At 38.7% G+C, this 16,525-nt stretch overlaps 2 protein-coding genes across 2 annotated transcripts; both read right to left on the bottom strand.

Moving 5' to 3' along the window:
* Positions 1 to 4,028: 4,028 nt before the first annotated feature.
* LOC120742626 lies at positions 4,029 to 8,952 on the bottom strand. Its single transcript, XM_040046048.1, has 4 exons — positions 8,856 to 8,952; positions 7,602 to 7,958; positions 4,943 to 7,216; positions 4,029 to 4,150 (listed from the first exon to the last, which is right to left on the bottom strand). Exons 1-3 carry the CDS (start codon positions 8,926 to 8,928, stop codon positions 7,017 to 7,019), a joined length of 630 nt encoding a protein of 209 aa, XP_039901982.1. The 5' UTR covers positions 8,929 to 8,952; the 3' UTR covers positions 4,029 to 4,150; positions 4,943 to 7,016.
* A 2,450-nt stretch (positions 8,953 to 11,402) lies between these two features.
* LOC120742629 lies at positions 11,403 to 14,553 on the bottom strand. The gene is made up of 3 exons (XM_040046049.1): positions 14,439 to 14,553; positions 13,345 to 13,701; positions 11,403 to 13,209 (listed from the first exon to the last, which is right to left on the bottom strand). The coding sequence occupies exons 1-3, from the start codon at positions 14,509 to 14,511 to the stop codon at positions 13,022 to 13,024; spliced, it is 618 nt and encodes a 205-aa protein (XP_039901983.1). The 5' UTR covers positions 14,512 to 14,553; the 3' UTR covers positions 11,403 to 13,021.
* Between the last annotated feature and the right edge of the window lie 1,972 nt (positions 14,554 to 16,525).

Here is a 16,525-nt window from a genome sequence, read left to right on the forward strand (position 1 = left end):
AAAATCGGGGGGGATACATGCAAATTATGTATGTAAAAAATGCAAGAAATGTAAAAAAATCCAATGAACTTCTTGGATGTTCTGTTAACTGCAGTGAAACAAAGACAAATGCATTTTTTACATCCTTTTGGCCTAAAAGTGTTTAAAATACCCAAAAAAAGATGTGACGTTAGGACAGAGTTAAACCTGGAGGTCAGGCAACAATACACCCAATCAGACTGTTTTAAATTGTAAATGTCAAAATGGTGGGTCAGTGTGAGTCACATTCAAATATTCCTGCTTATTTCAGTAATTTAAAGTCCTTCTAACTGTCCTGTAGCCTCTGGGCCACATGTTAAGGGACAGCATAAAAATAATGTTGTGAGGACAGATTTCATTCTCTGTAGAGAAGTTTTTTCTCTGTGACTTATAAAGGTGAAATATAAACAAAGCTTTAGGTTTTCTGTGTTAAAGACACAAATGAAGAAAATCTCAGGCTGGAGATGAATAATTTGTTAAATTACAGAACAGAATAAAACATTCATCAGGAGCTGAAAGTTTATCATCTTTAAGTGTAAAACTGAAGATGAAAGCTGAAGTATGTTGGCTCTTAAAGGCTGGATCCTGTTTGAACCTGTCAGACAGCAGAGGGAGCAGCATGGAGGAGCTCAGCAGGTTTACAGTTTGATGTTTTCTGGTCTTCTATTTAAATAAAGACACTGTTTCCCACATAGAGCACAGAGCTGAACAATTTTTTTTTGTTTTAAATAAACACTTAAACCTTTTCACGTCATCTTGTTTAATCCTGATTAATCTTCATCTCTGACTCTTTTAATGACCACCAGTGAGGGAGCTTCACTGGTGGTCATTGGTGAACTTCAGAAGTCTTTTCACAACCACAAGTCGCCCTCTGCTGGTCAGTTTAAGAGAATGCAGGTGCAATGCTTGAACGAAAGCTGATCTTCATCAACCACACTGTGGTGGGTGGATGGTGGGATTGCCATTCAACTGTTTCAATACAGCATGTATTCAGAAAAGGTAGTTAAAAGTCTCATTCAGCAAACTACTGCACAATTCCTCACTGCATCATCTTCACTACGTTCAAGCAGGTAGAGATAGATAATCCTTCAGCTCAGAGCTCACCTGTGATGCAGATTTATTTTGACTATTTTTAATGCTGTCAGTGTAAAATAAGATGTTTTATGCACAGAACCACAGAGCACTCATGCATTGTTTCCCTACAATACTGCATTTAACACAGCTGCTAAGTTCAACAGCAAACGTTTGCAAATAATTATTTATTTGTTTACAACAAAAACAATAAGACAAATAACATTTACAATATTAACCAGAGGCTCAAAACAGCAGAAATAATATTTGCACAACATAAAAAAAGGGAGACAGAAACAATAAGGTTAACATTAAGACAACGATATTATTGACGAGACATGTATTTTCTAAATCCACAGAAGATTGTATATAAATTAAAAACTGTTGTCTGTTGCAGATTTGGAGTTGTGCTCAAAGCTGGTTTATGAAAATTTTAAACTGAAGTTTCTTGTTACTAAGTTTAAATTTATGAATAAAGAATTCCCCATAAATTGTGAGCAGATTGAAAATGAAAAATGTCGCCGTCTGAGACATTTTTAAAACACAAATCACAATTATTGACATATTTTCAGAATATTTGGATTGAATATCAAGCTTTCCTCAAAGATTGGGGTTTTCCAGGGTACCATATAACTAATTGACTTTTAAAGAAAGTTGATATTTATTATGTTGATTTAAAGTCTGTCATATCAAAGCAAATTCCACTAGAGGGCGCTCAAACACAAATAGATGTGGATCTGATGCATTTTCTAACAGTTTTCCTCTTTTTCAGCTCCAACAACAATTATGTAATCTCAGCCTCCTTCATGAGTCTCATTGTACTTGTACTAACTTAGACAGTCAAGCTACAAGGTTCTTTTCATTCTACATGTAAATATGTTTAATTTGTGTAATATCTTCATATCTCCACTCTCACACCTCTGTCTGTTGTAGTTTTTGTTGACCGCTGCACGACGAGTTTTCCCTTGTTGCCTTAGAGCCTGTGATGTTTTAAGAGTCTGAATCGGGAGCTCATCACATTACTCTGTAAACTCTCAAAGCACTTTAATATACAAGCAATTCCACCTCTCGCATTATTGAGTAAAGTTGACAGCGAGTCAGGCAAATAGGCAGGCTCCATCCAATAGGTGTTTTCAACCACACCGTGGAGCAGTGTTTCTAAACATCTGTGCCTCATAAGCTCAACGCAGCAAGGAAACATCTAGATAAAGTTTAGAAACAGTTTAGATGAAGGCAGACGTCATCTCGGACAGCACACCTCTATCAGCCAGGCTCAAAAGGTTTCTGAGCCTGGCTGATGCTGATTAATGTTGGACAGGCCAGCACAGAGGCTTTGATCGTGACAGGAACAGGCCCCGAGCACCAGATCCAAAGAGGGTATACCACAGCCAACATGACATCATAAACAGGTGCCCATTTACAAAAAGCTTGACTGAGACTGTGTAGCACATACAGTGGGAGGGGGAGATGCTAGCTGGAATAGCATACACTGGACTTTGTGCTCCAATTACATTTTAGGGCGCTTGGTTTAAAATTCACTTTGGTCAGTCAGAGTCAAAAGTAAAAACAAACAAAATCTCTATATAATTTTATGTAGGACACTTGAAGCCTGTTTTATTCATTGTGTTACTGATTTATTGTACCTGATAATAATAAAGGCTTACCAAAGGTAAGACTGTTCTCAAAATGTGCTTTAAAGGTTAGTTAAGGTTATTATTAGTAAGATGATCAGCGACTGTTTGATTTGTCACCATCGGTTGCTTGGAGCAAAGCTCAGGAGAGCGAGCTGCGTATTCTTATCTCTGGTTCAGCAGGATACCTGAGTGATTATGGGTTATATGAGCCAAACAGAAGCAGCAAACAGCTTTTATAATCACTTCTGCAAAACTGAAACTAACCGTGGCTCAAGCAGGAGTGCTCACATTCAATAGCAGATAAATTACTTACAAAAAAAAAGAAGAAATTTCAGGTCATTCTAATTAAAAATCTCCTCCTCCTTTCCGCCTTTCATTACACATTAAAAATCTTCATACTTTTTTCCCACCAAAGAGTAGGGTAAGTTTTACTGTATGCATAATAAAAAAAAAAAAACAGTTCGCTGCCATGTGCTCATATTAGTACACATAAATCTCTTTAAGGCACAAAAAAAGAATGATTTTCCAATACTTATGAAGAGCTCTGTGTACAAGAGCAATTACAAGAAACTGCTGATTTCATTTATACTTATGTCCATGACAAATACATTGTGTCATGAAACGCTGTGCGGCAGCTTTATTCGCTGGCAGGAGAAAGTCATACAAAGCAAACTAAACTGGAAACTCACAAACTAAACCCACAGAGAGACACAGGGAGATCCACACAGCATGAGGGACAACGCAACACGGACTCAGAGAAACACAGGGTTTAAATACACTGGGGAGTAACGAGGGGAATGAGACACAGAAGGAGAGCACAGCTGGGAGAAATCAGGACTGACGAGACAAGCAAAGCAGGACGCATTCACATAAGTCACGGACCTTCAAAGTAAAACAGGAAGGATCACACAGAGACGCGAACTTGACACAGTGGAGACAGCAACTAAGAAACACAGAGACAAACCATAAGGCAGAGGACTCTAAGAACCGAGAGACACAGAGGGGAACTCAAACATGCAGACACAGACTAACACAGAACAGAGGGGACACAGAGAAACATGAAGGGCAAGGGATCGAAACTAGAAACCATAGAATAACTCACACAAGTACAATAATACAAACATCACAAGGAACTAAAAACGCTGGGTCAGGGGACCCAGGACCATGACACATTGTTTAAGTAAACAGTTTATTTTGATGTTTTATACAAGACTAATTTACAACACTGAAATAGGTGAAATAGGTGATGCCAAAAATGCAACAATTAAAAACACTCAAAAACTGAAAGTGTCTTATGCTGCTGTCTGAATCATAATATTTACTTTATTAAATACAGAGCATTACATGACATAGACAGAAAGAGACATTTTTTTTTTAAAAATGTACATACAGCATACACACATATCAGACCATGTTATACATGAACACTTGTTTGGATTCTCCAAGCGCTTAAGAAACAGGTGCAATGATTCCTCCATTACCTCCTTTAGCAGAGGACACACTGCAGCGTTCATTTTAAATTCTCATTAATGAATTAAACTCCATCATAGCTGGAAATGAAGCATCTTTGTGTTTTTATGAATCTTTTAATAATTTAATTCCACGAGCAGCCTTACTGTACAGCTAATTTCAGATAACAGTGACATAAACATTAGGAGAGTTTCCCAGCAAACATGTCTGACTGAGACTCGTGCAGTGATTGTGGGCAAACCCTCAGTATTTCATGTCAAAATCAGGAAACAACTGGGCCCACACTGTCCACAAAACTTGCCAGTGCCCAATAAATTTTTTACGATTGTACTGGGGACCATTCAATACAATAGAACTTTTTCTTTGGCAAAAGGGAGGGTCTAAATTAGAGCTGGTGTTAAAGATTTTGCCCAGAATATTGCATGCTTACATATCGAAGAACGAAGAACAATAATAAATTAAAATAAATAACAATTAAAAATGTTCAGACGTCTCTGTGCACCATGGATGTTGCGCATAGAGATGTCTGTGAAAAGTGGAGAATAAATATGTGCTAGAAACACGTAAATGAGAGTCTGAGGGCCTCAAAGCTCCGGCCGTTTCACTTGTACTGAACTCATTTGTTGCATCTGAGTCACTTTTTTTTCTACATAATTAACATAGAAAACTCTGCAGAGATGTTTCCCACAGTCACACGTGTTTATTTATTTCCTTGTGGGGACATCTCATTGACATAATGCTTTCCTTACCTGCTTAGCCGCTTACCCAAACCCTACCCATCATGAAATGAATGCCTAACCCTGACACTTACTCTGAACCTAACCACAACCTAATTGTAACCCTGACAATAAAACCACATTTTGAGACTCAAAAATGCCTTCAAACTCGTGGAGATGGGATTTTGGTTCCTATAACGGCTGTTGTTAACACCCACACACAGATCTCGACATCATAAACTCGTTTTAAAGACTTAAACTCACAAAATAAATGTTGGAAACCTGTACATGGTTAGTGTGCTCTCCGTGACCCTTTATTTTTGGCTTTCACATTTCAGTTTTGGATGCTTTGACCTTTACTTGCTCTGTTCTTGGTTAGTTACAGTTTCATATTCTAACTTTTGTTCCTATTTGAGTTATTTTCAGGTAAGATCGAGTTTTCTTTCATGTTCTGTAACTGTAGTTATCATGTCTTGTTATTCCCCTGAGTTTCTTTTTTTACTTTTATCCAGGTATCATGTAAAGTCCCCATCGCTGTATGAGAAAGCCCCTGTGTAGTGGCTTACCATCTTATTTTTCCTGATTTTGTTCAGGTGTGTCCTTGGTGGTTTCCATCTCCCTGGTTACATGTGTATTTAAGGCCTCAGTTTTCCTTGATGAGTTGCTGCATAGTGCTGTTTGTCTGCTCGGGGGTTTCACCTGCGTGTTTCTGTTTGCTTTGCTCTCTTCTCTCTCTCTCTCTCTCTCTCTCTCTCTGTACACTTTTTTGTATGGATTATTTTCCATTTATTCAAATCTGTTTGGGGATCTTTATTTTGGCTACGATCCTTCTTTAAACAAAACTCTCTCTCTCTCTCTTTTTAAAATTCAAGTTACTTATAACTTGTACTTGTAATATAATAACGAATTATCCAGAATCCCAAACAGTTTCAGTTCGGCTTGTTTGGTTCTTGTTGCTCTGTTTCTCTCTCGATACTGAATCCTGAAGCACAGAGTAAATAAAACAGAGCAAACACAGAGGAGAGTGTACACAGATGACGAGCAGACATTTGAAATTCAAATCAATTCAAATCAGTTTGAGGTACGTGGCCTGTTTTTAACTACTCCTTCACCTCCTGTGTTCTCAGGATTTGGTCTGTGGACTCATAGTCATTGTGTTTTAAGACTTCAGTTCCTCTAACAGCAGCAGGTTTCCCTTCTTATATGGACAGTATGTTATATAAAGACCTCTGTGGCATGAATGCACTTCATTGTTTGAAACTGAAAGGCAAATGAGAAGTGACTGACATTAAGAAGCTCGAGGCATGAGATAATAGACAACAGACTAAGATAGTTATCAAAAAGCTCATCTTTGCTTTCTTTTGTTAGTCATTTTGCCTTTCTTTTAAATAAAATAAATCACAGGGTGAAGGAAAAATGTATGTATGGTATGTATTTATATGTATTAATGTATATCATTAAAATCTGACTGCTCTGACACTGGGCTGCTCATTAATGTGACAGTGGATGTTATAAATGTAGTTAAACCATGCTGTAACTACTTGCACAGCAAGCTCTTCCTCTCTACTTAACCCCATGAGTTCTTACAGTGCAGTTCACATTAACATTTACAGGCAGATTTATTCAACAATCATTACAAAGGCTAAAATAAAGAAACACTCATGTTTTCTCTCCCTGTTAATGCAATTTTAATCTTTCCTGTTTAAAAGCTTTCAGTATCTCCAATGTCAGTTAAGCTCATCATTACGTGAATATAAAACCACACAAACTCAATAGAAGCAACATCCATAGTTCAATCATGAGCTTTGGAAACTGTTTAAAGCTTAAAAAACACATATTGATAATCTTATTCAAATTTAATCTTGCAAATTTGACTTGTAACACTGGAAGGAAAATGTAATGCTAGGGACTTTCACATCAGTCAGTCAGAGATAAAGTTACCACATTATGCCTTTCTCAGCTTCCTGTAGCGGCAGAACAGAGATAGAACCACAAATAGAGCTGAAACCTTCTAATATGCAAAACAGTATAAAAAACAAATAAATAAGGTTTGAGGAAACAGCAGCAGAGGCACTGACAGTTCAGCTGTAGAAACATGTGACACATTTTAAACAGATTGTAGTTCAGCAGGACGCTGGTATGAGTCCAGATTATGTGTTGTTTTATGTTTTCTGTAGATCAAAAACACAACAAAACCACCCAAAAGAAGGACAGCAGAAACTGCCACACCGACAGAGCTATGCCTCCCTATCTTCTCCCTTCCCCGTTCCTCCTTCCCTCCATCCTCTGTGTCTCCTCCTGTCTGACCTGCAGGTGAGAAACAGGTGTGAGGTGTCAGCTGTCAGGTAGGTGATGAGTGAAGAACAGAACAGAATCCATTTCGCCTCTGTCAGTGCGCCCCAGGGTGGCTGTGGCTACAATGTAGCTTGCCATCACCAGTGTGTGAATGTGTGTGTGGATGACTGGATGTGTAAAGCGCTTTGCGGTCCTTAGGGACTAGTAAAGCACTATATAAATACAGGCCATTTACCATTCAAACTGCTGTCAGACATTATCTGCTACACTCTGATCACATCACTCAGACCAGCTGCTTTCTACAAAGTCTCATCAACAACATCTTTAGAAACAAACATCAACAACCAGGAAGCAGCTTCACCTCTGATCACACACACACTCAACTCTACTCACTCACCTGGAGGAACAACATTCAGGCTGATGATGATGAAGGGGTCGTCATCCTGATTCGCTCTCTTCCTGCGATTTATTTTTGTCTCAACACGACACTCGTATCTTCCACGGTCATCAAGCGTCACATTTTTCAGAATCAGAGAGACGTCTCCATCCTTCATCTGTCTGTCCTGTAGCTCCACTCGGTTCTTAAACGATGGATGCTGGTTCTCTAGATCAAACCGCTCATCCCGGTACAAAAGTAAATATCCTTTCCTAAGACCATGTTTGCTCCACTCAAGAAATGTGACGAGGTTGTTGTTGTTGGCTCTGCATGACAAAGTGACGTTCTGTCCAGATTCAGCTGTGATGTTTACGAGGTCTACAGGACAAAAGAGAACACCGGTGTCTATTAAGCAGACAAATTCTGTTATTCTGCAATTAGAGATCATCACATGTAATATGTGATACAGGTATGGATATAACAATCTGTGAGGTCACAAGGTTGGGCTCTCCCATAATTATTAGAGCTAAAAAAGAAAGAAAGAAAAAGACTCTTTGGACATTTCTTGGTGACATGAGGGTGATTTCCCAGTGACATCCATCAGATATAAAACTCTTATAAACAGGATATGGTTATAGGTTCCATGCACCCACATGCTAAAGGCTGCAAAACAGTTCTGAGGCAAAAACCTGTAACTGAAACCCACACAACTCTTCCCACATGGTTTTTCGGTATTAAGATACTATGCTCCTATACAGGAAACATGCTTGTTAATGAGATACATTTGGTTATGAGATACATTTGGTTATGAGATACATTTGGTTATGAGATACATTTGGTTATGAGATACATTTGGTTCAATGATTTATAAATAATCAGCTGAACATAAAGACAGACAACCAGTCGCACCCAGACCTACGGGCAATTTAGAATCATCAAGTAACCTAACCCCACTTACTGCATGTCTTTGGACTGTAGGAGGAAGCCAAAACAAGTGGAGAGAAGCCATGCAAACATGGAGAGAACATGCAAACTTCACACAGAAAGACTTGCTGCCCAACATAAAATGTCAGTCTACTAATAAATCTATTAAATGATTTAAATGATATTATTTTGAATTAAATCTCTCCAATCTTAACAAGGGGAATGAAATCAGCTGCAGATTTAAGATTATGACATACAGATTAAAGGGACAAATATACATATATGTATGTATGTACATATGTGTTGGAGATTCCCCACATTGTCCAAAAAGTCACACACACACACACTCACATGCAGATGCTGACAGGCAGAAGTGAAGAAACAATAACGTCCAGCAGTGCGACAGCTGCCCGGCTCTCTCCATGCTCTCAAGCTGAGTAGATTAAAATGTCCACGGCTCTTTGTTGACATCAAATGGGAGGAGCTCTTGTGACGTTAGTTTCCAAATAGAGATTACAGGCATCATAATTACAGCCCATTAAAAAACAAAAAACAAACATTAGATATGAAAATATAATCAGGCTTTGAAAACAGCCAGGTTAACCCCCATCTTTCTTAAATAAAGTATATTTCTAGCCAAAAAAAGATGCACTACTGATTACAGTAGTCACATCGGGTGACAATGTTGTACTTTTAAAAATTATCTCATATGTCGTTTTAATAATCAGGTTTTTACAACATATATTAAGCGATCTGTGTGTTTTCTCTGGGAGAGTTTAAGGAAATATGGAAATCTTTCAGCTCGCTCCTTTCATAATCCAAATAATTTGTGAACTAAAAACTAAAAAAATTTTGATATGACCCATCAGTCTGTTTAGGATGACGGTGTTGAATGAATCTGTAGTCTATAAACAGCATTCAAACATAGGTGTCCTCATATTCGAGGTGTGAGAAGGCTGTGTGGATGGCTGCAGTAACGGCATCTTCAGTGGAGTTATCTTTTGATGTGCAAATTGCAGAGGGCTCAATGTGTCCGGAATGACAAATAGTTGAAATAACAGTAAAGATTTTGACCAGCAGAGGGGGTTTATGTGCATATGAAGCCTCAAGAAACGAACCATTTTTTGAACCAATTGGATGTAAAGCTTCCAGGAATCGCAAGGCTTCATTTGGCCATCACTACCAGAGAAACAAATATCTCCAATGCTCTCACAGCAGAAGACAGAATGCTCCCACCATCAACAATGATGAGTGCTGACAACTTGTCACGGTGGTTGCGTGGCTGGCAGAGGTAGTGTCATGGCGAGGTATGCCCGTGTGTTTTAGCTAGGGACTCAAAGGCAGACAGGGAGGGAGACGAAACTGAGCTACAAACAAAAAAACGAGCCTTTATTGTGGCTGATAACACGAATACACAACTGAAACGAAGGCAAACAGGGGCAAGAGTTAAATGTAACACTAAACAACTATGGCAATGACTATATACACATGGAGGGAGGCAACACAGACGATCCGACGAGGACTGAAAGAAAACACACAGACTAAGAGGTGATCAAGGGAAGTGGAAACACACGAGGAGACAGCTGACTACAATGAACATAGTGATGCCGCAGGGGAAGTAAAACAAAACATGGAAACGAGACTTTCAAAATAAACAGTAAATCTGATGAGACACGACATGACATGAACTTAATAACATGAACAAACAAGGGAGACTAAAACACAGGGGCTGATGACACGAGAGGATCCAATACACAAATCACTAAAACAGCCACCGGGGCCTGATAGAAATTAACGAGATAAGCTAAAATGAAACTGGAAAACAAATGAATAACAAAATACATTGAAATGCAAAACACTGGGGCACATAACCCAGGACCATGACTGGTGGGACCCAAATAAAGAACTCAGAAACACGAGAAGTACACTAATAGCTAATATTGTCTGTTTGAAGCTGAATCTCCAGCGCATGCGTCTAAAAAAATCAGTGCATTGCTTCAGAAGCCCTGGTTTGTTTAAACAGAGCAACGTGATCACAGAGGTCCGAAGCTTCATTCAGTGCATCACTGCTTCAGTACCTGATTCAGTGGGTTATAAGGAAGTGAGTAATTGGCAGGATTTATGTGGTGTGTTGGTGATTTTGTGCAAATGTTCTGCTTCTTCATAAAAAAATAAATTAAAAAAAAACATGGACAAAAACCAGCAGGTCATTCAGTGTTCCCTTAGTGCATCAGCACCTTAATGTATCAGAGATGTTGGTGCACTATATCTGAAGTAATGTTGTTAAGTCCTTAAAGTCATATTCTTTTATTGTCATGACTCTATTTTTATTTTTGTATGATACCTGATTTATATGGAATATGGCTGAAGTAAAGTCTAAAATACTTAGTCAGTTAACATTATATAATTCACATATAAAACTATGAAATGTGATTTTAAATGGTTTAAAAATTCTACATAGGCAAGTTTTCTCTCCTTTTGTTATCAAGAAGCAAAAACAAAAAGGAAAAAAAAAGAAACAGGGTTCGGTGGTTGAATCATCCGTCCCCACCAATGCCAAAACCAAATCTACGCCCTTGGTTTATAATGTCTGAAACGATCTGCAATCACAGATCATACGATTAAGAAGGAATTATGAGCAATAAGAAGAACTTCCTGCTTGTTTACATAACAGAGAAACATCCAAACCTGAATGGTTCATTAGATTCTTAAAGCTGCAGAGTACAGGAAGTTCTTCATGAAGCTCTTCCTACTTTATTTTCTTATTTTCAATCAGGATGCATTTCTGAGATCATCTGCAGCTGTTAATTTTAATTATGCTCATGTACATGGAAAATATGGTTTTCTTTTTTAATTCATATAAATAGTACATTTTGATGTTTCACACAGGACACAGGATTTCTGTTTAGTTTCAGATTTATGTTTATCTCCACAGTTTTTACACTCTAGATAGAAATGAACACATTTTTATAAACGGACATGTTTGAGGTCTAGAACTAACATCACGTCTCTTTTCTAAATCCCATGGATTTATGGACTATTTTTCCCCCAGTTTACCTCATTTAAATATGTATTTGGTTCTCTTCCAGAGCACCTCAGGACAATCACAACACAACATGCATGTAGAGATGGAACATATTTTTTTGAGTGGATGGATTTGCAATGTTTTTTTGTTTTTTTTTATTAAATTGTGCAAGTTTTTTGTCATCTGTCAGATCAGTAATATATGATTTTAACATGTCTGATTTAAAACAAAACAAAACATACTCTTCTGACTCTGCGTTGATTAAGATTGTGGATGTAGTTCTTCCAGGGTATTTCAAACAAATAAAATTCATCACAATGTTTTAAAAAAAAGAATAAGTACAATTGTTTTCTCTTCCTGATGATCAACTTTACTCCTTCCTGTTTAAAAGCCTTCAGCATATCTGATGCCAGTTAAACTAATGATAACAGAAATATTAGACCAGCCGAACTGAAGACAGATGGAGCTACACTGCAGTGAGAGTTCACCTGTGAGCTTTGCAAACAGTTTCAAGTTTAAAACATACGAGCATATTATCCAGTTCTGCTGTAAGATACAGTACACATGTAATATTCATTTACATAATGAGCTCCTCAGCCATGCTGACTATTTGGTCACTATGAATTAAGCGACAACGTGATCACTTTTATTTCATGAGGGAAGAAGCACTGAAGCTCATTTAGTTTGCGTTTAAAGACTTCAAATAAGTCACATCGCTGTAGTTTATCTCAGCAGGAAATCTTACTGAGAAAATCTGTTTATCTATGTTGAGTTTTTACCTCATGTGACAGAGGTAGAGTAACAGGAACAACAGCAGATTATCTGATGCCACCTCACCCTAGCAAACAATGTTTTCACTGTAACTATAAACAGAGTGTTTAATGGGCAGGACACAGTTGCATTATTGACGTGTGTACATGGCTCAGAACAAACACTATTATGCAGCAGTATTATTATTTGTCTTTTAAAAATATAATTCCAGGTGGACATTTGACTCCCACACTAGGGTTTGCTCTGGACTTTCATGCCAGTCAGTAAGAGATAAACGTGTCAGTTAGCACTTTGTGACGGTGTCTGCACAGCAGCTGTTTCCATTGCTTACACCTCTCTTCAAACCATAAACCCCACTGTGAGCACAAAGACCTCCCACTATCCCTGTATCAGATGCATCTCATTTCAAAGCAAACACATGTGCTCACATGTGTCCGCAGAATTCCCCTTCAGGGTCTCCATGGCCCAAAAGGGCGAGCCCAAACAAAGGTCCCTTATGGGTGGTGTCGGGAAGAGAAGCTGGTGTAGAAATGACATTTTTAGCGACCCTTGGTGAATAAGGGAGTTGCAGTAATGTACCATGGGACATATATGGGCCCTGCAGTGGACTGTACAGTCCATTGAACATGTTTACTGAGTTGGGCTGCTTTTCTACACACAGTTGATGAGAGGATTTGAAGCATCATCAGGACACTGTAGAAGCTGTAGAATCTGAGACATTTCAAATAGTCATCACTTCAGAAGGAGGCTGGTAGTCATCTGGACCCTGAATCTGTCTTTTGTGTTTTCTGTAGATCTGTACAGCAAGAACACCAAAGACAAGAACAGTGGGAACTGCCACAATGAGAATACTGTTACGACTTCTTTGCCCCTTCTTCTCTCCATCCTCCTCGTCACCTCCCGGCTGCCCTGTAGGTTATAAACAGGTGTCAGACATACGCACCAGCTGCTTTCTCATCAACAACATCTTTAGAAACAAACATCAACAACCAGGAAGCAGCTTCACTTCTGATCACACACACACACTCAACTCTACTCACTCACCTGGAGGAACAACATTCAGGCTGATGATGATGACAGGGTCGTCATCCTGATTCGCTCTCTTTTTGCGGTTCATTTTTGTCTCAACACGACACTCATAACTTCCGCGGTCATCAAGTGTCACATCCTTCAGTATCAACGCCACGTCTCCACCCTTCATCTGTCTGTCCTGTAGCTCCACTCGGTTCTTAAACGATGGATGCTGGTTCTCTAGATCAAACCGCTCATCCCGGTACAAAAGTAAATATCCTTTCCTAAGACCATGTTTGCTCCACTCAAGAAATGTGACGAGGTTGTTGTTGTTGGCTCTGCATGACAAAGTGACGTTCTGTCCAGATTCAGCTGTGATGTTTACGAGGTCTACAGGACAAAAGAGAACACCGGTGTGTATTAAGCTGACAAACTGTTATTCTGTAATTAGAGATCACCACATGTAATATGTGATACAGGTATTGATACAACAATCTATGAGGTCACAAGGTTAGGATCTCCCTAATTGTTAGAGTTAAAAAAGGAAAAACCCATTTGGGAAATCCCTTGGGGAGCTCCTAAGACAAACACGTAGTCACAGGCACCTTGAATAACCTGTTCCTGCTAAAGGTCTCTGTTGAGAAAACACACAGATCCTCTTCCTGTATCCTCTTTCAGTAATGAAGCTATGTTCCTTTATAGTAAATGTGTGTGTGTGGGTGTGTGTCGGTGTTTTTGTGATACATTTGCTTCAAGATTTTATATTAATGAAACAAACAAATACGTGTCACTTAAAAATATAATTATTAGTCACTCTACCAATGAATGATCTCATATTATTCTGGAAAGTCTTAACTCGGTGAATGAAATAAGCTGCAGCTTCAAGCTTAAGTGACATACACATTAATCAGTCAATTACTGACAACAACTGAAATGACACACACACACAGATAGCAACAGTGCAGAAATGATTTACTATGAAAAATTACAGATACTTAACTTCTGAGTACAACTATATAAATGATACATAAATGTAATGCTTTAGCCTCTTTCCTCTCTTTGCATGCAATAAGATCTGTTGGTACAGCTACATGAAAATTCTACTTAAGTACAGTAAAAAAACTCACCTGCAGCAGCAGTCAGGGAGGAGTGGAGAAACAACAAAGCCCAGCAGTGCGACAGCAGCCGTGCTCGCTCCATGCTCTCAAGTTGTTGATTTGAAGCTCAACGGTTCTGGCTTCAGGTCAACAGGAGGGGAGGAACTCTTCCTCACTCGACACGTTTTACAGGAAAGGGAGGTTATAATTCTGAACAAACATTAAAGATGAAAAATAATCTCTTTGAAAACAGATCACTTTCTCATCTCTCAACTAAAGAACATTTTTTATTTTAATTTGTCTTTTATTTATCCAGGTAAAAAATCTCATTGAGATTAAAAATCTCATTTTCAGGAGAGACCTGGCATCAACATATCTAGCAAAAGAAAAAAAGACATACTTATTAGAAAACATTTGCACACACATCTGGTTACACTGTCCCCCTTTAAAAAAACAATCCTTATTTTTTTATTAAAGGCTTCATTTCACAACCAAAACTAAGATAAAGTGACCTGAGTTTTTTCTTTGGAAGATTTCAAGGAAATACAAAAATACAGAGCTCTTGTATCTGTAGACCAAATAAATTTAAAAAGGCTGTTTAATAGAGTTGTTTTATGTGAAAGGTTTTTTAATTAATTCAGTACAAACACTCCCTTTATTATGCAGTCTCAGGAAACAGCAGATACTATTTTATCCAATAAGCTGATTTTTAGGGCTAATTCACTGTTATGAAGTGGAGAAGAAGCAGTAAGGAGAGCAGGGCTTGTACTTGTACTTCTTATATGAGGATTGTGATAGTGGATGGAAATCAAAAACATGAGTAGCTTAACAAGTGTGCACGACTTACTTCATAATTGACTAATTTTATTTAATAAGCTGTTTTCAGTGACATAGAAGTGGCTTCATTTGTGGAAAACATCCATGAAAACACAGCACAGGTGTGAGAAAAGGTCACTGTGGTCAGACTGAGCAGGTGAGCTAAGAAGGGAATCATGGAAAATAGTGACAGTCTCAGTGAAGATGGCTTTGAGGTTGTGATTTGCCGGCATTACATATTCCTCATGTGTATTTTTCCCTCTCTGAACCCTCAACCAGTATCAGAATAAGGTGGACCTACAGCCTTGTCTGTCTCTATTGTAAACCAAGGCCTGTGGTCTCAAATATGAGCTAAATGTGTTTCACCTCACATTAATTTTAACTTAGGCAATACGACTTGATCTTCTTGAATTTCTTCCATGTGGCAGCTTTGTCGTTATAACATTTAAACAAAGCTTCCTGGTTGACCTGTTGTGCTGGAACGAGCCTGATTCAGGTTTTTTTAATGTATAATGAGCTACAGCTGAACACACTGCAGACACAGCTAAAGAGTGTCAGAGAGCAATACGACCACGGAGGGTGCTTCATGATGATGAAGATGGAGGATGTATGTTACACACTGAAGGAAGCCAAGGCTCATCCAGGTGCACGTTGAGGTTTATTGCTCTGAAACACGGCAAAACAGCAGCTCTGTGTTACTGACGGCTCCCATTACAATGACTGGCCTGCATTACTTTTGTAAGGGATTACTTTGCCAGTTACTCATTTGTCTGAGCCGCCACTGGCACCTACTGGCGAAACTTAATATCACCCTAACACCACATCAGATGGGAGCAAATTTCGCTCTGTTCAATGATGTAAACCAGGGGTAGGCAACTTCAGGCCTCGAGTGCCGGTGTCCTGCAGGTTTTAGATCTCACTCTGGGTCAACACACCTGAATCACATGATTAGTTCATTACCAGGCCTCTGGAGAACTTCAAGACATGTTGAGGAGCTAATTTAGCAATTTAAATCAGCTGTGTTGGATCAAGGACATCTAAAACCTGCAGGACACCGGCACTCGAGGCCTGGAGTTGCCCACCCCTGATGTAAACTATTGTAACAACAAAAGCAAAAAAAGGTGGCCAGGTTTTATTACACACTTAAAATAGTCAGGGTGCCACATGTCAGCACATCAGAAAGCAATTACGATGATGAGAATGTGCAACTACACGTCAACACAAGAGGTGTGGATGTTACTTTGTGACCAGATGCAACCTTTGTCCATATTTAATGTGATAGTAATCATCATTAAGGGCAC

Source organism: Simochromis diagramma, unplaced genomic scaffold (genome assembly GCF_900408965.1).
Source record: "Simochromis diagramma unplaced genomic scaffold, fSimDia1.1 OVJJ01000660.1, whole genome shotgun sequence".
NCBI classification, from domain to species: Eukaryota; Metazoa; Chordata; class Actinopteri; order Cichliformes; family Cichlidae; genus Simochromis; species Simochromis diagramma.